Source organism: Schistocerca americana, chromosome 2, assembly GCF_021461395.2.
Source record: "Schistocerca americana isolate TAMUIC-IGC-003095 chromosome 2, iqSchAmer2.1, whole genome shotgun sequence".
Lineage (NCBI taxonomy): Eukaryota > Metazoa > Arthropoda > Insecta > Orthoptera > Acrididae > Schistocerca > Schistocerca americana.
In genome coordinates this window covers 576,160,084-576,185,424 of record NC_060120.1, presented here as the reverse complement: position 1 = coordinate 576,185,424, position 25,341 = coordinate 576,160,084, and the positions used below count along the sequence as shown (strand labels likewise).

Here is a 25,341-nt window from a genome sequence, read left to right as displayed (position 1 = left end):
AAACTTGAACAACGAACAAATACCTGAAAAATCCGAAAATTCCAATATCTTTTTATGAAGTTCAAACTATAGAAGTTGTAGGATTAAGTGTAATAATAGTTCTGAGTTAGATATTACACATTTCTATAACTCTACAGCATTTGATATGAAATATTTAGTGTTTGTTACATTTCATATAGATCATAAAAATAATTAATTACCTGCCTGTTCATTATTGTATCACGTTAAGTTACAGTATATATATATCTGATCGATTTAAGTTGTAGAACATATAAAAATCGTTTTGCTCTAATTTCTTACTTTCACTTTTTAATAAAAAAGGTGATTTTTATAATTAGTGAACATAGTTAAAAATTCATTCCTCTTAATTTTCTATCTATTTAATAATAAAATTAGCGTTTTTAATAAAAATGAGTGAGTTAGACTTGAAATTTGGACGATAATAGTAGAAATTAGTAGTTTCTATGAAGATTTTTTGATGAAAAACGGCTGAGCGTAAGAAATGGGCGAAGGAGTTTTCTTTAAAAAATTGAACTGGAAACTGCTGATTTCTACTACCATCATGAAACCTATAGAAAGAGAAATGAAGTTCATCAACGCAGCACTCCCTGTAAAGGCAGTATAGACATGCCAAGATTTCAATTTACTAAGTCGCGAAACAGCTTCCAAATGGTGGTTCTAAAATAATTTAATAATCTATCGATATTCAGTCATCCTACAATTTGGGACTAAAATTTTGTGTATACTAAAAGAACAACCGTTGTACAGTATAGAAGAAACGCCAGTCCACATTGTCCCTAACGTCACGGCACGTCAAGTCAGTTCGTCTCAGGATCTCAACTCGCATTGCTGTTCTATACTTTTCTATTAGCGGGAAGTCTGATCTTCGCAAGTTTATTTTCAACTGTTTTTACCCGCGGAATGCACAGACACAACGCAATAATTTATATGCGCGGGTGTCCTCATTTGTATGAAAATGACATTTATTGGACTAAAATGGTTTTCAGGCGTAACTTGTATATTACTGAAGGAAAACAAAAATACAAAACAACACAAAGAAAGCGCGTGGGCCAAAAAATGTCGTTACATAGTACAGAAGGGGAATTTCACACATTATACGAGGAGCTTGAGGAAGAGGTACCTACAGTTTATATTTTGGTTGAAGTCAGTCAGCATTACTTTTTTCTCAAGATACCTTGATAGTGCCGTGACGGGACGGGCAGTGTGTATGCCACCTTTTGAACTGCGTTGCAGACTATTTTGACGGGACGGCCAGTGTGAATTGGTCTGATCGCCTGAGTACTTCTCTGGTGATAGTACTGTTCTTACCTAAACTGCAACTCAGTGTCAATTAAAACAGGAGCTATTTTACTACGTGAGTGTCTTATTATTGTAAAGTATATTGTTCTCTAGTTCTAAAATATATGCTCTATAGATCTGGCTATAGCATTATACGTTAAACTGACATTTTTTTAAATTAATTTTAATGTGGTAATGTTACTGTAAAATTGACACTGTCTGTCCAGTCATGGCTAATGGAAGACAAAGAACTGTTAATCAAGGTAATATCAGTCAAAATCTAACTTGTAAGGTGACAGCGTAGTGAGTGTGAATGCATACTGACGTGATGGTGCCGTGACGTGACGGCCAGTGTGATTGGTCTTCACAAAAGAAAATGTTGAAGTTTGGAGTCCTGTGCAATACACGTTGATAGTGCGTATTAATCATTAATGATTATTATTAGTGCTGCACATTATTTCTGATAAGTAAATTTAGTTATGAATTTATTGAAGTAAAGAGCTTTCTCTAGAGAAAGTTGGAACATCTTACATTTGTTTCTAATATCTTTATGTCACCAATGTGCTATAATATCGTTGATGAACGGAAGATAGTTTGTGAGATAGGTCGCTACCGAAATTTGTATGTAGTATGTAAACAAAACCAACCAAACGTGGCAGCCCGGCGAAAAGAAATCAACTGTTTTACGCAGAATGAAAGTATCATATATCATCGCGAAAATTCGGTACTTTAAATACTTCTTGAGTCTTATTTCTAATTCCTTCTTAAACTTTTTCAGCACTGAGATTGCTGTTTCACAAACTTGAGGGGGAAAAAAAGAAGCTGATTAACTATAGGAGGTGTGATGCCTGCACTGTTAAGTCTTGTTTTGATAGCCAACCTAATCTTAAGCGACTACCTATTTAAGAAGCAGCAGTTTCTAACGCCAAGTATATACCGCTTATAACCTGAAAGTTGAATTTCTCGTTCGTTTGTGATACGTATGAAACATTGTGTCATATTTAGATTATCATTCCGTTATACAGCCTTAAGAGATGTGCCTGGGACGAAAATGTATTTGTAAGAAAAAGCCGTCGCAATGATAATTCCTACCATAGACTATTATTAAATGAGGGTACGCGTTTCACCATTAACAGTGAGGATGACAGTGAAAACCACGGGAAAATTTCGTAATATGGGTGTTGTGACATTGAAACCCTTTGGAGTATACAAGCATGGAATCTGTTCAATACGTGGATGGTGTCACAGAAACAGTACCTCCATCGCTAATGACTGCTGTTTTCTGACAGGAGTTTAAAGATTGATGTTCCAATTTGCAGATTACATCTGGTAAAAGGACTGTTTGAAAAATATGCACTTCAGTTGGCAGTAAATTATCACGTTCGTGACAAGTCCTTAATGACAGCATAATGTGACGTACATGGTCGTAGATTGGAACTTTTTCAAGTTTATTGCAGACATGAGGTATGCAGAGTTGTACTGGGATCAGCTTCCACGATAAGCTTCACGTTCCTTAAATGGTTGGTTACGTCAGTTCAGAGGAAGGCAATGACATAAAACCTACTACAGGATCGTGCGTAATTAATTAATGTAGTATTCAAACCGACTTCAGGTTTTGTACTTCATGAGAATTTAGAACCAATTTTTAATTGTTATTATTTGTCTAGAGAACAATCCAGGATTATTTGTAAACCTCATATTAGAAGCAAGAATCATAAATGAGTAGTGGTAATTTAAGGACCATTCATACAGGAAGACAGTATATATTTGTTGAATGACTGTGGTTGCAAAATAAATATCATAAACTGAAAGGCCTTTGGGAGTGCTGCTGTCTAGAGATTTGTACATTAAAACATAGAGGCAGCCATTTGCAAGTATTTTGGGGACAGATGCCCAATTTCGTAGATTTTTATGTTTTGGGTATTGTCAGCTGGAGCATTGTAGATATTATAACTCAACTAATATTCTGTGAATACGTTTGTTACCGTATTTCAGAATCTGTAGTTTGTGAGTGTGATGTTTATTGTTCCATCTTGTCTGTTTCTTTTCCTTATATTTGTGCTTGTTTAGTTTTAGTTATCAGCTGAGTTTTATGCCATTTTGAGTCTGTTCATTCTACATTTCTTGCATTTTTATAACTTTGGTTTTAGATTTTGTTGGACCTCTCTCTCTTTTCAGTATGGTAGTTTCCAAAGTGTTTAAAGTGAAGTGTTAGATACCACGTCGTTAACTTTCAATGAAAGTGTCACGTTTCAACATAACCTAGTTGTCAAACAACCTTCAGATTAATAAATCACCATATTTAAGATTTCATATTCACTTTTGTTAGCTGCATCTATTCATAACCAAAGTGTCACCATCCAACATAACTTTGACCTTGGGGTATGCTACAGATCAGCCTGTCACCACCTACAGCATTCCAAACACCAAAATAGACACAAGAAGAAATATAGTTAATATTCAGGTGACCTGTTAAGTGGATAGATATTCTGTGGCTCACTGGTGAGACAGAATGGATATACAACAGTGGGACTAGCATACTTATTGTATACTCATTTATAGTACTTCTGCAAAATCTCTGTACTGAAATTCATTAAAAACCTGATATCAGGGCAAGAACTGCATTTGATTGGTGTTTACTTTAGGATTATAACCAATTTAACACAACAGTTTACACTTTTAACATGCAAACATATCTGCAGTTGCTACATGCAGCTCACTTACAGTTGTAACAGTGATAGTATGATGTATCCCTGCTTGTGGCATGTTTAGAATAAAAGTGTCAAAAATAAAGAATGGGTACAATATTCAGAAAAAAGTACAAATAGGCCTACTTGGGTATCAGCCTCAGGAAGTGGAAAATTGAAAATTAGCTAGGACCTGAAGGTAGGAAGGAAGAAAGAAAACAAACTGTTATGAATCATTAATTTGGGAGACCTGCAAAAGTGGTAGGAAACACAGAAGAGGTGGACTGTGTAAAGATTTATTTGTTGTGGGGAGAACCAGGATTGTACAAAATCTCATGTAATGCACTAGAGAGTAACAGGTGAGATTCAAATTCATAATTATTAATAATGAGCTGCAAACTGTTCGTGATACAAATATGACAGCGGAAAGAGAGAAGAAACCACAGATTAAACAAGTTTTGTGGGTGGTATCTTCATGGTTCACAGATCCACAATAAACACATAATTAGCATTAAATACATCCATCACAAACGTCGTTGCCGTACTGTGTCAAACATTCTCCCTCCTCCAGCTTGACTGTTGCAGATACTTTGTTTTAATTCAGTCCAACCAACAAACCAGCTTCCCAATTGTTTTCTGTTAGTATACGAGCCAAGCTGATTTCTTCAGGTATATCAATTTAGCTGAACCTTAATGGCAGTACTCCCAAATGACGTATTTGTTTTATTACCTGTTTTGCTCATCAGACGTGAACATCTTCAGGTATTCATTTTATTTATTTATTGGTCCTTGGACCATTTGGTACAATATTGAATACATCAGAAACATACAGAAATAATGTATACATATAAAACATTTACAAAATAGGATAGGATAAGGTGGCGATAGGGCAGGAAATTGACCATGGGCTAAACAGAGGAACCATCCCAGCATCTACTTTAGCGACAAGGGTAAACCATGGAAAATCCAAGCCAGGGTGGCTGACAAGGAATACACCCCAGTTCTGAATGCATGTCCAGTAAATTAAGACTGAAGGAGCCACCTTGTCAGTACATGATTGGAAAAGGAGTAACAAAACACATCATACACATTGTGAGAGCAACATGCACAGTAAGTAAATAATTAAAAGAGAAATTTTGAAAATAGAAACACTACTGCAAAAATGAAAAACATGGACAAAATACATGACACTGCATAAAAGTACAAAATGCACTATAAGTAACTGTACTGCCTTGATGATGGCAAAATGTTAAATGTTTAAAACTCTGTAGGCACCGTTATCAACACAAAGTGTTTTACTACCTAAAATAGTAATACATCAATTAATATGTAACCTGGGGTGGTTTATCTGTATGTTATTCCTAATGGACACTGTATCCTTTGCAGGCGGTTCTTGCATTTACCATTTTATTATGTTCTAGAAACATAATGTGGTTAGCATACTCTGTGCAAATGGAAAAATATTAAATTCTAACACGTGGATAAATTTGTTCAGTTTGGATGCAACATTTCATTTGGCAACTGTATGCTTGCATAGCATATGAATTCACGTACTCATAGGCAAAATCTAATGCAAATTAATTCCTATCAAATGTCAGTGTTTCCAGATAAAGTTATCTCTATCTCATTCAGTGCAAAATAAATAGTTTACAGTGAACTCGTGATAAGTGACATTAGTTTAATTGTATGGGTGGCTTAATACTTGCTGAATTCACTACAAATGAAAACTGTTTCAGTTTAGATTTAACTCTTGAAGGCTAACCTATATACAGGTGAGGTCATGAGGGTTTGTCATATACTGAATGTATGTATGACTTCTGCAGCCGGCCGGAGTGGCCGAGTGGTTCTAGGCGCTACAGTCTGGAACCGCGAGACCGCTACGGTCGCAGGTTTGAATCCTGCCTCAGGCATGGATGTGTGTGATGTCCTTGGGTTAGTTAGTTTTAATTAGTTCTAAGTTCTAGGGGACTGATGACCTCAGAAGTTGAGTCCCATAGTGCTCAGAGCCATTTTGTGACTTCTGCAGGGAGGAACTGAAAACTTGTACACTGAGCACTATCATTGACCTGGTCCAGAGTCAGTTACAATAAGTTATGATCATTGTGAAAATAGCTTATATAATTTGTTTTTCCTCTGTATAATGTGTTTAAATTGCAAAGGAGAATATCTGTAGGTGAGGACTGACTGTTTCAAAACAGAACAGTTTGATAAAGACTTCTAGCCGAGCAGATTCCATAATTCACAGTTTTGTGTACTGTGATACTTTGTTTTTGAGAGATTTTTTTTCTGTCCTCTTTTTTCCCCCTTAATATTTTCTTCGTTCAGACATGATAATGCCTGCCCCTCCGTACAAGAAATTTGGTTACGATAGATTGATCTGTTATGTAGCCTGAGTTCTATGTTTATCTGGAAAGTGACAATTTGTTTATCTCCACAGGTAACATACTTTCATTATAAATATCTAAAACTTGAAGCTAAATTATGAAATTCTGTAATACATGATAGACAAATCCCTGATGAGTATTTATTGTGCATATAACGTACATATATTATACATCAACTACAAAAAATTGAAGAGGGGAAGCACCATATAACTTGTACCATTTAGTTCAACTCATTTTACTATTGTTTTATAGCAAGTAATAGTATGTATGTATCCGGATCCCGCTCCAGCTACTGCTGGGTCTGGGTGCTGACGAGTCCTCTCCATTTGTCTCAGTCCTCCCACCACTTTTCTTCCTCCACTTGCTGCCAGGTCGCACCTCTCCTTTTCACAGATATTCTCTCTCCCGTTTTGCACCATGTTCTTGGGGGCTCTTTAGGTCTTTTTCCATCCATCTTTAGTTCTTCCATAATTTTGGGAAGTCTCTGCCCACGCATCCTCTTAACATGCCCGTATCATCTTAAAAAAAAAAAAAAAATATATATATATATATATATATATATATATATATATATATATATATATATATATATATATAGAGAGAGAGAGAGAGAGAGAGAGAGAGAGAGAGAGAGAGAGGGGGGGGGGGGAACATTGTTTAATGTCCTTTCTCATATCTCCATTCCATACCCAGTCCATTCTTGTTTTTCTGTTAACTGCTCTGAGAAATTTCATTTCCCCTGCTTGCAGTCTGCTCCCATCCCATTCTGTCATTGTCCATGTTTCTTCTCCATAGGTGACAACAGGGAAGTAAGAACTCTTATACATAAAGAGTTTTGCTTTTTATGAAACTTCCTTATTCAAAATCAGGTGTTTTATTGTTTGGCAGAAATTGCCTCCCTTCTGTAACCTCCTATTAATTTCGTTGGTTATTCTTCCATAACAAGATGTTTCACTCCCTAAATAAGTGAAACTGTCTATCACTTTGAGGTGTTCTCCATTCAAAGTAATATTCCCATTGATCCCTTTGTCTCTTCTAAATACAATTACTTCACTCTTATGTTTATTTATTTTTAATCCATATGTTTTCATTATTTCCTTCCATGCAAGCTGTAACTGTACAGCTACCTCTTTATCACCCCATATTACCATATCATCTGCAAAAATCATCATTTTTTTCTTTTACTGTATCTGTAACTGTCCTACTCATCCCTCCATCACAACATTAAAAAGTGCATGAGATGGAATACTTCCTTGTTTAAGTTCTTGTTTTTATATATATATATATATATATATATATATATATATATATATATATATATATATATATATATACTATTATAAGTTATAGTATATATAGTGCAGTATATATAAATGAAATTTAAATTGCCATATTTTCATTGTATTTTATATAATCTATCCTCTGTTACGTAGGAAATCTCATCCTGTCTCACATTATGTTAATGCTCCTGTCTAACTCATTTATGGGGGATTGAAAGTAGTTTTTTACAAGCTGTCATGTGTATTACAATTTTTCATTCAATCAAAGTTGACGTCAGTTGTTCAGTTGCTATTTTGCAGTTAAATTGGATGTACGGCTTGGTGAGTGTCGGACTACAAATCTAAAGATTTGAGATTTAATTCTCAGTCAGTTACAGAATTTTTTTCAGTCACTTACAGCTTCTTTCACCTCTGGCCCTGATCTGTGTGGCAAAAATTCAAGTTTCAGTATGTTTCAGGGTTCATCTAAAAATGTAGATCCCCATAAATGGCAGAGACAGTCAGCTAAAGGGTCAGTTGAAGGCAAGGATGTACCACCCCCACTAAAAACACATCTAGTGGAACACTTGATAGTTCATAATTACTTTTCTGTTGAGGACAGCATACATTTAGTTCAACTGAAACCTAAAGATTGTGTAATTGTGTGTGTATGTCATATTTCTAGACAAGTAGTACATGGCAGATCACAGTTAAATTTCTTCACCAGTTTTCTGAGATATATTTCCAAAATATTCCACATTTGTGTTCTACAATTATTTGCGTAGTGTTACACATTATTTCCTTAGTGATGTCACACCATACAAAATGGGAAACACGGAAGCGTCCGATCCCGCCCGTCTGCTTTGACCCATGACGTCACAAATATGGCGGAAACGACCATAAACCACGATTCCAATATGGCGCATATAAAGTCGTTACGTACACATTATGAGGACGAAAATACAGCGAAAAACACACACACGTTCCACAAAAAGCCTAATGACACTAACGGGACAAGCGCGGGAAATAGGGGGTTTTTGGGTGGAGACAAACTAAATATAAACTAATTTAGACACCCACCCCCATTCAAAATCACGCAAAACGACGAAAAAAACCATCACAATACTCCCCAAATACCACCAAACACAATATCATCTGGAATCTGACACTTCCCTTGACCTATATAGCTCAACAGAAGATCCCGATCCCATAAATTGGGCTCGAACACTTCCCTTGACCTGTTATCCTTAAATCTCCACATACAGCCGTCCCTGGTCCGAGACGCCGGAACTTTAAGTAAACCTCATTTCTTCACGACATACTGAACACTTCACGACTTCATCCCAAAATCCGAATAGTTGAAGAAACTTTATTAGAGACAACGCACTGTCCCCCATCATAGCAGACAACCGAAAACTGTTGACCCTTTCAGTCATATCCATACCTACCAAAGACACAAATAAAGCAATTTACCAAAATTCACACACGACGCCACACTCGCAAACTAAACCAAGAACATCACCTAACACACCACCAGAGAGCACCATCGATCGCATCAAATCGACACCTACAAACACGCCACTCTCACAAACTAAATTCCGCGCCGTCGTGACGTCACACACCACAGGCTTACGTTACAGGTCAATGCCGACGGGTGGGATCAGACGCTTCGGTCGACCCACAAAATGAATATCACGTATTGTCTTTCAGAGCTATTCTTTGGCAATGGTGCCATGTAATCAGAAGTTGTATCATTACTCACACAGGGATTGTGAGAATAAGATTAGAATAATTACTGCATGTACAGACACATTCAAACAATCATTGTTCCCAAGCACTGTACATGAATGGAACAGTAAGGAAACCTAATAACTGGTACAGTGAGGCATGCCCTCTGCCATGCACCTCACAGTGCTTTGCAGAGCATAGATGCAGATATAAATTACAGGTGTTGTGAGCATTTGTAATCCCCCACTACCAGTTGCTATGTTGTAATGAATTTTGGGTGCAGCATCATTACCTTATTCTGATGCTAAGTACTTTCTAGGTGTGAAGCCAAGTAGTTCCAAAATCAGTTTGCTTATTTGAACATTTTTTGTGCTTTCCATTTTATTGAAAGTTCATGGAAGTGGATCAGCTCTGTCAGATGTACTTGGCATTGATAATATCAAGTATGAAGTGATGTGCAATCTTTCCCAGTGCACAAAGATTTATTCTCATTGGTGGTTCCTATATTCAACCTAAAAAGGAATGCATTCTGAGAATATAATCCAATAAATATTGTGATGTGAGTGTGAAATTTTGAGTAAATATGAATGATTTTTGTGTTATTACTGACACTTGTGAGCTTTGCTGTGCTCAAACATTAGGGGCAGGTAACAGTAAAAAGAACAAGTAGTTTTTTTGTGTTACAGAACGTTTCTGCTTGCTTTATTACTTAGTGTCATAAAGACTGTGGTAAAGTTAAGTAATGGTCATCAATAATAGTGTTGCTGTTTGCTCAGAAAACTAATGATGTCCCTTGTTACACCACCTAGATCTTCAAGATGCTTTTGAGTCCTCTGTATTTAGGTTCATTGATCATTAATCAGCTGTTGCTGTCAGACCATTGCAGGCTGTTGATGCCCACTGAGTGCCCGTCTGCTCCTCAAATATGGCATTGTGAAATTTCATATGATGTGTGTGACAAATTGTGCTCACATTTATTATTCTGAGAAGAACTGGACTATCATTGTATTACTAAACATTACCTGGAGTATCATTTCAAGAGGTTTTCTGATTACCATGCTGGCTAAACTAGTATAAATCTTCACATAAGATCATCACATGGATATGTAGTGTATTGATTTTTTCATCCTGTTGCTGATGATGCTTCTACTTAGCTTGCATTGTGAAACTGTAAAGATTTTCTCAACTTCTGTTTTTGCTAGGTGATTTAATTATTGTATGCTTCACATTTGTGGAATATGAGCTGTGTTGTAATTTTCCCCTGACGTTTGTAGATTAAGAAGATGATCTGAAAACACTGTGGTGGTTTTTTAATGGCATTGTAGACCAGTATCAAAAACTCCTGTTAAAGGATATTCTATGTATGCAGGGAAGAGAAGAGGAAAACATGACACACAATGATAATGTGAGCACTGAAAGGTTGGCTTTAGACCAGTAACAGTCTGTTGCAGTTATTCAGCCAAGAACTTTCCATACATGTTTAATAACTCTGTCAAGCAAGCTGGTGATTGTAGATGTATGATATCATCTTGTTCAAGGTGCTCGTAGAATCTAGGTCCATGTGCATCATGAGGAAAGGCCACATATTGTTGCAGGATTTTACCCCTACAGACTACAGTGGTCATAATGCAACTAAAAACACAAACAATGGCATATGTACTTCTAACATGATGCTGCCCACCGACAAGAACACTCGTGTAGGACCACCCCAATATTGCCTGAACCAAGACTAATCCGTGAACATGATTGGGCATTCACTTTAGGCAAGGCACCATGTGTACCAAGACTGCTGGTATGTTTGTGAGTGGGAAATGCTTCTGGTGGGTCACCAAGTATAACAGAGCAAACTCTTGAAGCAAAAAATACGTACTCTGACAGTGATTCAGAGGCAAGGCAAGATAACTATCTTGCCTCTGGATTGTAGCAAGTAGTTGATCCTACTTGTAATGTTGCTGAACGATTGTTTTTTCTCTAATGGAATCTGTTCTGCAACTGGGAGGTGACACTATGGGCAACATTCAATTCCAAGTCCATAATCACATTGACTGTGTTCAGCTTCTAATGTGTCTCTGATGTCGCCATGCATAATGCAGTCAAAGTATGTTTCCTGTGCCATCTTGCATACAGCAACTTGATTACTGTTTTCTAAATGCTCATATCATATGGTCAAAACCAGTACATTCACCACATTGGGGCACCAAGTATGTAGGTTTCCCTGTTGTCCCAGTGTAGTTTAGTATGGATGATGTCAACAAAAAGCAATTTTTGTTAGGAGGGGGGGATCTTAGGGATCTGTTAACTTGGGTACATACATGTAAATGGCACAAATACATTCCAGCTTCGTTTATCACATGTAATATAAAGTGCATTAGCATTTTTTAAAATTTCTACAGCAGCTCTCTGTTCATTCAGGAAAGAGTATGGATGTACCCAATGTATTATTTCCCAAGTATGCCTCACTTCAATCTTGATAGTTTCTTATATTATCTTAAGCTGTGACCCTAAAGTTGGTGTTTGGAAGGTGCCTAAACACCTTCTTGGATAATCAAGCAAATATAAGGTGCCCTACTCATCACGACAGCTTTCAAAATTTACCAAAATTTCTTGCAGTCTGCTCTCTTCCGATGGATCATTATTTGATGATGTCAGCTGCCATGGGTAACTGTGGTGTTAAAGTGCTTGATACATATATTTTGTGACTGTTTCTGTTGGATGGTTCGTTACTTTTTCCCTTGATCATGTTATGGCTGCATAGTTAAAAATTTCAAAATGGTCTAAATGCAGGTATGTATTGTATGCACACACATTTTTTTGTTATTGTTTTAGCGGTGTTTCACGCACCGACTGTAGCTGGAGAGCAGTGGTATATATGAAGTCAATCTTTCTTGCTCATGCAGTGCAGTTGTTATATATGTGTGTTTTGTGTTTCCCAAGTGGCCTGCTCACTGTAGATAAATATCTTTCTTTTCTAAGGCAGTGTAGATATCATCTACTATGAACTACTGAGCTTACGTAAAGTGCCAGTGATTTGAAGTGTAATAACTTATACTGATTCATAATTATGAACTCAAGATGCCAAGAAAAACGGTGTGCACCCTGGGCTCAAAATGTCACTAACGGTATTAGTTGATGAGCCTATTGTTGGAAATCACCAAACACTTTCTGTGCCTTAGCCTGGAATTTTTCCCACTGCTCAGCATGTCCAGTGTTTGCTAATATCATAGTTTCACTCAGTGCAGTTCAAGTATCAAAAACTATATATACATGACACAGTGCACAGTTCCACCACAGTTGGACTTGATAACTCTTGTATATAGCCCCTTAGCCATTTGTTGGAATCTGAAGTTACTAGAGAAAAACTGTATCTGATATATTGTTGCCAAACCTAGTTCTGTCAGAGTATTAAAATACCGTTGTTACCATGGAAGTATTCTCACTTTTGTTTGAAGTTTATGCTCTTGTTTATCAAGTTTCCAATGTTGGCATATCACTGATGACAATGACGTAGACGATAGTACTGTGCTTGAGAGTTAGGATTGGTAGTATCCTGTTGAAATATCAAGATCCAGTAGCTGATTGGGTTGCAAAGACCATAGTGCATGTGTTGTCCATTGTGTATTGATTGTCTGAGATGCATTGTCCATAGCATTATGGAGTGACTTGGGTTGCTGTTCCCTTTATATAATTTTTTTATTTCCTGTAGTTTATATTTCGTTGTTACAATTCTAGCAGATAAATATTGGTGGTGAAATTTTTGTTGTCAGTCAAATGTAGAAACTGAACAACCTACTTACTCATGGCAGGTAATACGGGGAAACTCCATTTAATGTAACCAGCAGCATTTGCACAACAAGGCCGTCCAGACAAAACACCATGGAAGGTATAATCATCAGAGAAGCAAGGAAGGAGGACTGCAGTGAAATAAAACGACTAATTAAGGTAGTTATGCAATGAACTAAATAGTTACCTGGTTTCAGTTAATGAGAATGTGTGTTATTTTCTCGTACAAAATCTGTAAAACATGATGGAGTAAAATATTAAGTGATGCTTTCTAGTAGTTTAAAGCTATGTCCCATACTTGAAGTTAAACCAGGAATCTTGCCTGCATGAAGTTTTAATCTGCCAGGGAGTTTCAAAACTGCATTTTCCACTGCAGAATGAAAGAAAATATTAAGTGATTAATAAGATGTTTCAAATCCTTTACGACCCTAGGACAATAACAGTTATTTCTTTTTAGAGTGAAAAGCATTAATAAAGTACTGTGAATTATTGTTATTGTTATTATTATTATTATTATTATTATTACTATCATCATCATCATCACTCTTCAGAAACATGTAATTACTTTACAAAAGCACAAAAAATTGTTATAAATTAGAATAGTTTTTACTGAAGAAAATTTTTATTATTTTCATCTATATTATTTTGATTGTATATGTGGTGCATGTTGATTAACATGAATCTTCACCTGTCTCATTGGTACTAAACCAAAACATTACGTTTTCTCACCATTTCTAGTTCATGTTATGAAAAAATGGGTGGAAATTATTTCACATCACCTCAGAGCATGATTTTTGGGAAGGGTGAGGGTGTTGTACTGCATGTCATTTGACATGTACCATATGGGAAGATAAGTAAAGTCTCTTCTGTTTAGACTCTCCTCTTACTTCCTGATCCTAGGTAACTGAGAAGAGCCACTGTGCACAAACAGGAACAATTTTTCACTTGTTGTCAGGGCTATTAGTAACTTATGCAGCTTGACACACAGTGATGTCACAGTTGCGAAATCTACCTGCAACATGGCTGATATCTGTAATTACAAATGGATAAATTTTTTATTTGTCCATCTTGATAACCACAGAAGATGTTACACTACTGGCCTTTAAAATTGCTACACCACGAAGATGACGTGCTACAGACGCGAAATTTAACTGCCAGGAAGAAGATGCTGTGATATGTAAATGATTAGCTTTTCACAGCATTCACACAAGGTTGGTGCTGCTGGCGACACCTACAACATGCTGACAGGAGGAAAGTTTCCAACCAATTTCTCTTACACAAACAGCAGTTCACCGGTGTTGCCTTGTGAAACGTTGTTGTGATGCCTCGTGTAAGGAGGAGAAATGCGTACCATCATTTTCCGGCTTTGATAAAGGTCAAATTGTAGCCTATCACGATTGCGGTTTATCGAATCGCGACATTGCTGCTCGCGTTTGTCGAGATCCAATGACTGTTAGCAGAATATGGAATCGGTGGGTTCAGCAGGGTAATACGGAATGCCGTGCTGGATCCCAACGGCCTCGTATCACTAGCAGTCGAGGTGACAGGCATCTTATCCGCATGGCTATAATGGATCGTGCAGCCACGTCTGGATCCCTGAGTCAACAGACAACAACCATCTGCACGAACAGTTCGACGACGTTTGCAGCAGCATGGACTATCAGCTCGGAGACCATGGCTGCGGTTAGCGTTGACGCTGCATCACAGGCAGGAGCGCCTGCGATGGTGTACTCAACGACGTACCTGGGTGCACGAACGGCAAAACATCATTTTTTTGGATGAATCCAGGTTCTGTTTACAGCATCATGATGGTCGCATCCGTGTTTGGCGACATCGTGGTGAACGCACATTGGAAGTGTGTATTCATCATCGCCATACTGGCGTATCACCCGGCATGATGGTATGGGGTGCCATTGGTTACACGTCTCGGTCACCTCTTGTTCGCATTGACGGCACTTTGAACAGTGGACGATGTGTTATGACCCGTGGCTCTACCCTTCATTCGATCCCTGCGAAACCCTACATTTCAGCAGGATAATGCATGACCGCATGTTGCAGGTCCTGTACAGGCCTTTCTGTATACAGGAAATGTTTGACTGCTGCCCTGGCCAGCACATTCTCCAGATCTCTCACCAATTGAAAATGTCTGGTCAATGGTGGCCAAACAACTGGCTCGTCACAATATGCCAGTCACTACTCTTGATGAACTGTGGTATCGTGTTGAAGCTGCATGGGCAGCTGTACCTGTACACGCCATCCAAGCTCTGTTTGACTCAATGCCCAGGCGTATCAAGGCTGTTATTACGGCCAGAGGTGGTTGTTCTGGGTACTGATTTCTCAGGATCTATGCACCCAAATTGCGTGAAAATGTAATCACATGTCAGTTCTCGTATAAGTTATTTGTCCAATGAATACCCTTTTATCATCTGCATTTCTTCTTGGTGTAGCAATTTTAATGGCCAGTAGTGTATATTGCAGTGTACCCATCATAGTAACACAAGCACATCTGAATCACAAAATAGGCCAGCAACAATGGCTAGCCAATATATCGATGATAAAAGTGTGGCCAGAACAAGTGGAGATACATGGAATGAATGGCCAGTAGAGCAAGAAGTCAGTGTCACAAGCATACAGGGACAATTCAGTAATACTGATGTACAGATGTAGTTGGTGTTGGTAGTGATGGTAGAGGCACCTGGTGTTTCCCTTTCTGCTGAGCAGACTAGAGTTCATTTACTTCTGAACATTAAAAATAATTTACATTGTTAGATTATTAATATGCATTTTGGGCTTATATAACTACAGGATATTCAGAGACACCTTACCTAAGGAATATTGTAACTGAAATGCAATATTTACATGGATTACCAGATTATTAAAATGCTTTGCAACAACAAGGTTATCAGTAGGCCCAGTATGCAATGTCTAAACAAAAATCAATACATAATTTACATACAATAGTGATACAGTATGCTCCATTGTTTGGATATTATCTTATTATACAGCATAGAATAATTTTACAACTTAATGTTCTATACAGTTCAGCATCATACCATGCCATTTATGATAAAAACCAGAATTGTTATATTTGTAATATATGTAACTTTAAAATAAGATTGGTACTGTGCCCTTTAATTCATCATGGGGAAATGACTAAGCACTTGAAAAAAAGTTGATTGTAGCAGACAAATCAGGAGATGAACTCATTTGAATAATAAAATTTGATATAGTCATTAGCAGAAGATAAGTGGAAACTGAATGAGCTATGTGAAAAATGTGGCACACAGAGCTTCACCACCTGTTAATCTGAACAACTCTTGGGCTTTTATTGGATGTTTATTACCATGATAATTCTTATTGCTTAAGTTATTACATATTTCTTTGTCCATTTGTTTATCTGTAAAAGACAGAAGTACTAACATGAGCAGTTGTTAGTTATAACAATCATAATACATTGTAGTTCATTTGATGTATTAGTAATACTTCTTAGTTGAAGTAGAAATTGTTTGTGAGTGGGCCGCATTAACTGAGGTAATGCTATTAGTATCATGAAGTAATTTTAAGTAAATTAGCTTATTTGCAAATAAATAATTTCCATTGTACTCTCCCAAGGCAGCAGCATGCCTATAAAATTTTTAAAATTAGTACAAAAAATTACTGTACTGAGTAAGTGAAACACTTTTCTGCCTTGTTTCACAAACATTATTATTATTGTACGACCTAGATTTTGGGTTAGGAGCCCATTTTCTAGTACACAATTGGTCCCAAAGATGACAACCAAGCAAAGATAAGGACAACAACTTCATATTCTATCAATTCTTGATGTAAACTATCAATGCATCTCAGTTGACAATTTTGACACATTTACATTTGTATTCTACAGCATTGATTAGGACAAACATACACTGGAGTAGAGCTGTGTGCACAGGAATGGGAATTTGTGTTATTATCCATTTATGAATGGAGGCACCAAGGCAGTTCTTCTATGTAGAGGTTGTGACATTGTCCAAAAGAGGTGAACTGAGTCTGCTCATTCATGTAAATGTTCATGTTCAAATGGAATAAACTCATTACTTGCTGGTTGCTGCTTTAATGAAAATTCATCATTTCAATAGCGATGAGTTCTCTAAAATTTTTCAATCAACTGATCACACTCCTCTTTGTGCTGAGTTTACTGACATGTGGCACACAGCAGTTAGTTAGCTTTTTGAGACGTAACTTACATCCACTCTGTGGTCATTCACTTTTCACAGTGTCCTCTGTTTTACCGTAGTGACTTATCGGTATTTTTCAAATTCTTCTGCTGTTATTGTGATTTTTGCAAATGTTCAGAAGGTATTATTTCCGAGGCTCAAATTAACATTGCTGGCAATAGTTCCTTTACCAAACTGCTATACACAGGAAAACTAAACAAATTTTTTAACTCCCTGGTGGGAATACACTTTCTTCTAAGCAGAATTTATTGCCATAAAAAGTAGTGACTCCCAGTCATTGAAAATGACAGTGCTAATTTTCAAACTGCTAACTTACATTCAGATGTAAAGTAGACTTATTTTCTTTTATTTAGTTTCTGTGTAACTCCTGGATGTTCATTTAGTGTTACTAAATGTATTATTTTCCTTAATTCTGGATGTACATGTGTATTCATAATGAGGTAAAAGTTATGTCTGTCAAGATTGTGTATAAAGTAGTTGCAATTCTTTTTTCAGGAACTTGCAGATTTTGAAAAGATGCCGGACAATGTACACATAACTGTTGATGGTTAGTATACTGGCAATAAAGCACAGAAGATAATCTTTTTATACCAAAACTGTTTTTATTTACATTTGCATTTTTAGGGAGTTATGTCAGTACATGTACGTTTACAAAGTAAGTGAAACAGAATATTTGAGATGAGACAGCAGAAACCTATACTGTTATTATTATTATTATTATTATTATTATTATTATTATTATTGTTGTTGTCGTCATCCTTGCATAGATTTTTGAACATGCTCCAGTTAAGCAAACAGCTTAAGAACAATTTCAGCATTTGAGAGCGTCTGCTGATGTTTTGCAGGAAATCCATTTCTCAGGGTAAAAGTGTGTGGTTGTATCTGAACATGCAGTTACCATCAGTGGTAACTGACTTGTAATACAGTCGGTGTTTCTGTATCTTTATTGTTGGTCTCCAATTTGGTGGTGTATTACAATGAAAGAATGTTTGTGCTGGCTGAGATAGTAAGTGTGTGCAAATTAATTACAGTTATAACTCCAGAATGATTTTTCACTCTGCAGCAGAGTGTGCACCGGTATAAAACTTCCTGGCAGATTAATACTGTGTTCCGCGTGGAAGTTAAGAGATGAGGTACTGGCAGAAGTAAGCTGTAAGGACAGGTCGTGAGTCATGTTTGGGTAGCTCTCTCAGTAGAGCACATGCCCGCAGAAGGCAAAGGTCCTGAGTTCAAGTCTCGGTCCAAACACAGTTTTAATCTGTAAGAAAGTTTCATAGTTAGAACTGTTTTGGTGAAAAGTTTGTTGCTTTGAATATTGACCGGTTTTGGAACTTATTTTTGACCTGTAGTTTTATCACCAGTATGAGCGTCGTATGTCCGTTTATAGAAATATGATCGAATAAAGTGGCACAATGGTTAGCACACTAGATTTGCATTTGGGGCAAGTGTGGGTCAAACAACCATTTGGCAATCCAGGTTTAAGTTTTTGGTGGTTTTCGAAGTTAGTAAGGGTGAATGCTAAAGTAGTTCCTTTGAAAAGAACGCTGCTGATATCCTTCTCCACCCCTGCTGTTCACTCTGGGCTTTTGTTTCATCTATCATAACCTTGTTGATGGTACATAAAATTCTAAAGCTTCTTCCTACTACCCTGACAGACATAATAATGATTAAAAAAGAAAGAGCTCATTGGATATGTAACATAATGTTATGCATATTTATGTGAGCTAATCAGCCACCTAGAATTGGTACAAGGTAAGATGAATTTGTTGTTTGGCTGAACACTAGCAGGCTCTTGGGCTCAGAGTGTGCTGCGGCAGTTCCAACTTCCAGTTAGGTGACCGCCCCGGGCGGGCTCAGGTGCAGAGACAGTGAGTGTGTTGCCGGAAACGGGTAAATCCCAGAGATAGGAATTTGGACAGATGATGCTCGCATTGCCTTTGTGCAGAATGTGCTCTTGGAAATGGTGGTGTGTAAGACAATTTGAAAGATGACCAAGTTACAACTCTTTGAAATTCAATATGAAATATTAATGCAAATTTGAGTACATTTGCGATCTCAGAAAAAAAAAAGAGGCGCATCCAGTGACACAATAATGTCTCAGTATCTTGAAAATGACAGAAGTTAATATCTCACAGTGAATACGCATTTTCACAATGACCCTCTGACTTAACAACTTTTAATCACTTCATGCGATTTCAAGAAACGTTATCTCAGATGATAGGATTGCACTGTAGCTATCGTTCCTAAATTCTGTATATTTGTATCTGTTTTATTTATTGATTTACAATGTCTTTTATATCTCTTTCATTATGCAAATGTTTATCGGAACACCATATTCTCCACCTTTACACAACAAATGAACACCGCATCAGTACCTCAAATATTATTACACTTGGGTTTTTATTTAGTGAACAGGTTACTATTTTGCCAGTAACTTTATTTAAATGTTGATTGCAAATGATATTTAAGAAAGCGTGCTAATTTAAAAGTGGTCAAGCATGCTAATTTAAAAGTGGTTGGTTGCATGTGTTAATGGTCACCACAGTTGAAAACTGTGCCAGAAGACGATTCTGTCAAGCAAGCATAAATAATTGTTTAAGCAATTTTTAGCGACAATCTGTCATTATTTAATGTAAGAGCACTTGTGCAAGAATGCTGGTTTATTTATTTATGAACCAACTGTTACTTATACTTATTGCACATGATCTGAATATAATCAAATGTTTATAATATTTCTTTTGTTTAAATGTTGTTATGATATATTATTTTAGTGTGAGAAAGTGGTCAAAATAAGTCAGATCATGTTTGTAGTGTGTAAGAATGATATATTGTGGTGGGGATGGCCTTCAGCCAATGGGAATTGGACAGTGGTGGAACACTATGGGAGTCAAGTGCAGACTGGGACTTCATGAGTGAAGAGCTCAAGGGAGAGGTTCTAGACAATTTGTGTCAAGTGCTGAAAGAAGGCAGACCCAAACAGACTAACGTGCACGGTTGAGTCGTATAGGTGATTGTTTCTGGGTGGTGAGAGCCACTACAATACTCTAAGTTTTGAAAGGACTTTATATTTCAAGGGATCAGAATGTGCTCCAGAGTAGACTAATTTTTGCCACTTGGTTTACGGAACTGATAATAGAGTATAAGTAACTCTTCGTATTGTGTGTGCTAATCTGTGAATCTTCAAGTTGAACTTTGAACTGTTTTGAGCTGGTGAATGTTTAATGTATTGTGATCATGATATGACATTAGTTTTCATGGGTGTTTGATTACTATTTAATTTGGGTATTTCGCTACCGTTCTTAATGCTCACAAAGTAACTTTACTGCATTTGATAAGGGTATTTTCAGTCTGTATTTTAACTGATTATCGTAGGACCCCTTCCCATTTATTTAAGATGTCGTTTCTTGAATAAATATTATTCAACTTAATTCTTTGTCACCTACATCAATTACAGATATTGGAATAGAACCTTTGTTATTGAATTATTCATTTGAAAATTATTTTGTATTTGTGTATATTTTATTAATTCAAAATTCTAGCCAGTGCATAGACTATTTGACTGCAGGATCACAGCTACTGTTTATTATTTGCAGCAAATTAGCTGCATAGCATAAAAACAGACATGCTGCTTGATTCTGTGACTACACAAGCTATTCTTTTTTAAACAGAGTGGTGCATAGCCCCAGTACCTAAAGTACAAAAAACCACAGGTAAAGATATGACTGATTTTCTCGTATGGACTGCTATTTTTAAGAGCAACTGCACTTGACAGTAACCATCAGGTACCGTTGCTGATAAAACAAAATACAGGTATAGAAGCAGTCTGTAGACTAACTTATACATGGTGCAAATTTGTTGAAAAATGTATTTGGGTTGTATTTTATTGCTGTAATTTGAAATATTTAGAAATGATAAAAAACAGAGAAAATAGATGATTTGTAGATTAATCAATAATGGAAATTACCTACTTTTCTGGGTAAGAAGAGTTACTGGCAGTTAATGACCGTCAATTCTGCTCTTGAATTACGTCTTAATTTCATTAACAGTCTCTCAACTGAGAGACTTCAAAGCAAAATAGCAGAATTCCTTTTTCTACTCTACAAACCACGGTACAATGTGTGGCAGAGAGTATTTCAAATTCTGCTCTTGAACTACGTCTTAATTTCATTAACAGTCTCTCAACTGAGAGACTTCAAAGCAAAATAGCAGAATTCCTTTTTCTACTCTACAAACCACGGTACAATGTGTGGCAGAGAGTATTTCATACTAATATTACCATTTTCTTTCGTATTCCATTTACATATTGAATGAAGAAAAAGTTACTGACTGCAATCCACAGCAGTGCACCATAATCTCTTTTATCTTACTTTCTGCACCATAATCTCTCTCATCTTACTTTCAAGATCCCTATGCAAGGTATCTGATGAAGGCTGCAGAGCTGTCAGTCTTCTCAAATGCCGGTCCTCTAAATTTAACCATCAGTCTTTTGTGGAACAACATTGCCTTTTTTCCAGACATTTACATTTAAATTCAAAATGTTATAGTTGTATATGAGCTGTCTGATCCACCATGATCTTAGCATCCCATTTTTGAACTTGTTTGATGTCTAATTGATAAGGACTTCAAATGCTGAAGCAGTACTCTAGAATGGATCCTATTTTTGTCCTGTAGGTGGTTTTCTTTGTATATGCAGTACACTACCCCAGAACTCTTTCAATAAATCTAAGTCTTCCATTCATCTTTCCTACTATGGATTTTACACATCTGTCCTATCTTGTACTGATCTGTAGTATTAACCATAAATATTTAAAAATTGTGACACATTTCAGAAGTTTACATCTGTGTAATTGGCAGTTACTTTTTTCTTCATCTTTTTTGTAGCCATTATCTTCTGTTTGTCAAAATTTTGAGAAAGCTGCCATTCATTACACCAAGTGAAAATTCTGTCCAAACCATTTTGGATTTTCTTTGGGCATGAACCAGCAGTATAATTAATTTACTAGTCAATTTTGAGCTGTCATCTTACATGCATGAATTGCATTGTGATAATGACAGATTGTTTTCATATAGTCTGTAATTAACATTGTGAAGATTTTTTATTCTGAAACATTCTGTTTCAGGATTTTGGAAGCCAAATATGTAAAATATTGCTATTGATCATTTTAAATTTTGATGTGTGTATGAAACTGCTTTTGCTTTTCACTGTGCAATGTGAATTTAGGATTCTTTAGTACTTTGTACAACAACACGAAGTAGAGTCTGTGTACTGTTGATTATTTATGTTTGTTCATTATTTATGTTGTATGCACAATTCAGACAAATTTGATTTCTCCATCAAAATGGAATAGCTGCAGTTTGACACATAACACTGCCAATTTACTTATGAAAGGCAGATGTAATAAAATATTTGTTGATTTTCATGTTTTATTTATTTTATCATGTTATGTAAGTGTCAGCTGCAAGGAGAGATACACAGGGAAGCTAAACCTGTCTCTAATGGAATGCTGCTACATATACTATTACAGAAAAAAATTTGTGATTTTATACCCTATTTCTGCCCCAAATGTTAACAAATTAATTAATTTTATTACTGCCTTTTTATCATATTGAAAAGTAGAGAATGACGTTAAAGGCAGGCTTGTTTTGACGAAGTAATACTCAGAAATTTGTAGAATCCTCTGCCAAACATTGTCACCTCAGTTTGTGTTTCTTACTGATATGTGGAAGAGTTGTAAATCTAAGGAGGATTTTGTTTGCTAGAATAGGTGAGGTTACCCTTAAATATGGGCTGCAAAATAGTTTCATGGGAATTTCTGTGTAAAAGACAAGGACCCTTGAAATAAGAACATCAGGCCAACATCACCTTCGTTAACCTCCTTAAATATTTTCTAGATGGACGCGAGTGACTCCAAGACCTGCATAATGCGTACACGCTCATAAGAGCCAATTATAGAATATCTATACTTTGCTTCTGTGAACATGTACGCGTTACACGGGTATTGGAGTCACTCACGTCCATCTAGAAAGTATTTACTGAGGTTAACGAAGGCGATGTTGGTCTGATGTACATGACGATGCCCTTTAGCTACACTGTCTAAAGGATCATCCTAAGAAATACCAAATTAAGATCAGCCTGAAGATGCCTAAATAAGGTGAAACGTGTATCTGATATATAAAAAAGCTAATACTGCAACCAAGACTGTTTTTGAACTAATACTACTAAACACTGGTTTGTTGACTCATGCCACAGTGGATTGGAAGAATTCCTATGATAAAAAGCCTTAAAACCTCTGATTTTAATTATGAAACTCCCAATAGAAGTGGAGCTTTAGACAAATTAGTTTGTAACATTCAGCCATCCTTGTGTGATGCCACTTATATTGAAACAGGTTTCTGAATCATTAACTCTTCTTGTCTCATATAATTGAGGACATACATCTCATGTGCTACATTAATTGTGTTTCTTTAGTCTACACACACAGTTTGGAAGTGCAAGAGAATGTGAAATCAAAACATTTTGTTTTTGTCTGTGAGACGAAAGAGCTACAGCAAGCTCTACATCCTAATGTCCATGCCTTTTTTTCCCTCATCTATACTTTGTAGAAATCATGCACATTGAAGTTTGCAATCTTTACCAGAGTGACTTGTGTAAAACATGATTTTGTGACATGTAAAATTTATTGATACTACTGTCCATTCCGAACCAAATTAAAAACTTTTACCATGCTCTTTATGTATTTCCCACTTTTCAGTTTATTCTTCTCCATAAGGTCAAGAAACTCTTGACTCTGTTGTAACTTGGTCTTTTCTGGATAAATGTAAGAATATTGCCCAAGCAAATACTGTGCTTGCTAGTTTATGAGAATTCTCTTTTCACTTTAAACAGTGGTTGCTATAACTTGGTTCCTTGGTATCAATGTGAATAATAAATTTCCATAAACATCCAGAAAAGCACTTTTATTCGAATTTGCAGTACTTTGATGGGCTAATTTACTTGCATTTAAGACATGTTCTCTATAGATTGGCAGTAACTCTTTTTACTGAATGTAAACAGATCAAAATTTGATAGGCTGTGCTTAGAAAAGTCACCTGAAACAATGGTCATGGATCATAAAATTAGTTATCAATAAAATAAAACATTTTAGTTGAAGCTGAAATATCTTTTCATTCATCAATGTATAGAAGATTGATTTATCAAGCGAGTCCCCATTTGAAATGTAATAGTTGTATTCAAACTGGAGCGTATAGAACTTGAAGGAAAGTTATTTCAATCAGCATACATGTTACTTAAAGTAATGGACATGGAATATGGTGTATGTTTAACAAACATGTATTGAAGTAATTTATCAAAAAGAAAATTTAGTTGACAAAATTATAAAATTATGAGTCATAATGACTGGTCAGGAGGCAAAATTCCACTGGTGCTGATACACACGTAAAAGTGAAAAACTATGGCCGGTCTCCCTCTTCACTGTGTGTCCACTAGTGTTACTGAGTGAGTTGACCCTCCTTTTTAACCTTCCCAACCTAGCTTCCCCCCCCACCCCCCCCGCCCCTCTTCAAAGCCTGAAGAAATAAACTAGTTGGTACAAAAGTAGGAGTAGATTTTTACTATATATGTCTGAATTCGCAGTACTGGAATTTCTGCTCTTGAAGATGTCTAGCCAGCCATTATGTCTCTTTGTATACTTCTGGTCATTAAAATTGCAACACTGTAAAGACTGCGTGTATAGAATGGTGAATGACATGTAGTGTGCTATGTACTTGGATGTGCAAATGATCAGTATTTCAGCAATAGCTGCACAAAGTAGAAGTAACTCTATCTACATTCTACACTCCTGGAAATTGAAATAAGAACACCGTGAATTCATTGTCCCAGGAAAGGGAAACTTTATTGACACATTCCTGGGGTCAGATACATCACATGATCACACTGACAGAACCACAGGCACATAGACACAGGCAACAGAGCATGCACAATGTCGGCACT

The 25,341-nt window shown here is 36.5% G+C and overlaps 1 protein-coding gene across 4 annotated transcripts in view; it reads left to right on the top strand.

The window, feature by feature from the left end:
* The first annotated feature begins 1,693 nt into the window (after positions 1-1,693).
* The window catches only part of LOC124595265 (thialysine N-epsilon-acetyltransferase-like), a 53,950-nt gene continuing 30,302 nt past the window's right edge, over positions 1,694-25,341 (top strand). Inside the window, exons 1-3 of one of the 4 annotated variants that reach the window (XM_047133941.1) lie at positions 1,694-1,713; positions 13,161-13,296; positions 17,847-17,898. In XM_047133941.1, the coding sequence (XP_046989897.1) occupies positions 13,231-13,296; positions 17,847-17,898 (118 nt within the window). In that variant the 5' untranslated portion in view covers positions 1,694-1,713; positions 13,161-13,230. Of the gene's footprint in view, positions 1,714-1,868; positions 2,139-2,206; positions 2,229-13,160; positions 13,297-17,846; positions 17,899-25,341 lie in introns of those variants that run through there. The other 3 variants (XM_047133939.1, XM_047133938.1, XM_047133940.1) reach the window with 3 other exon arrangements.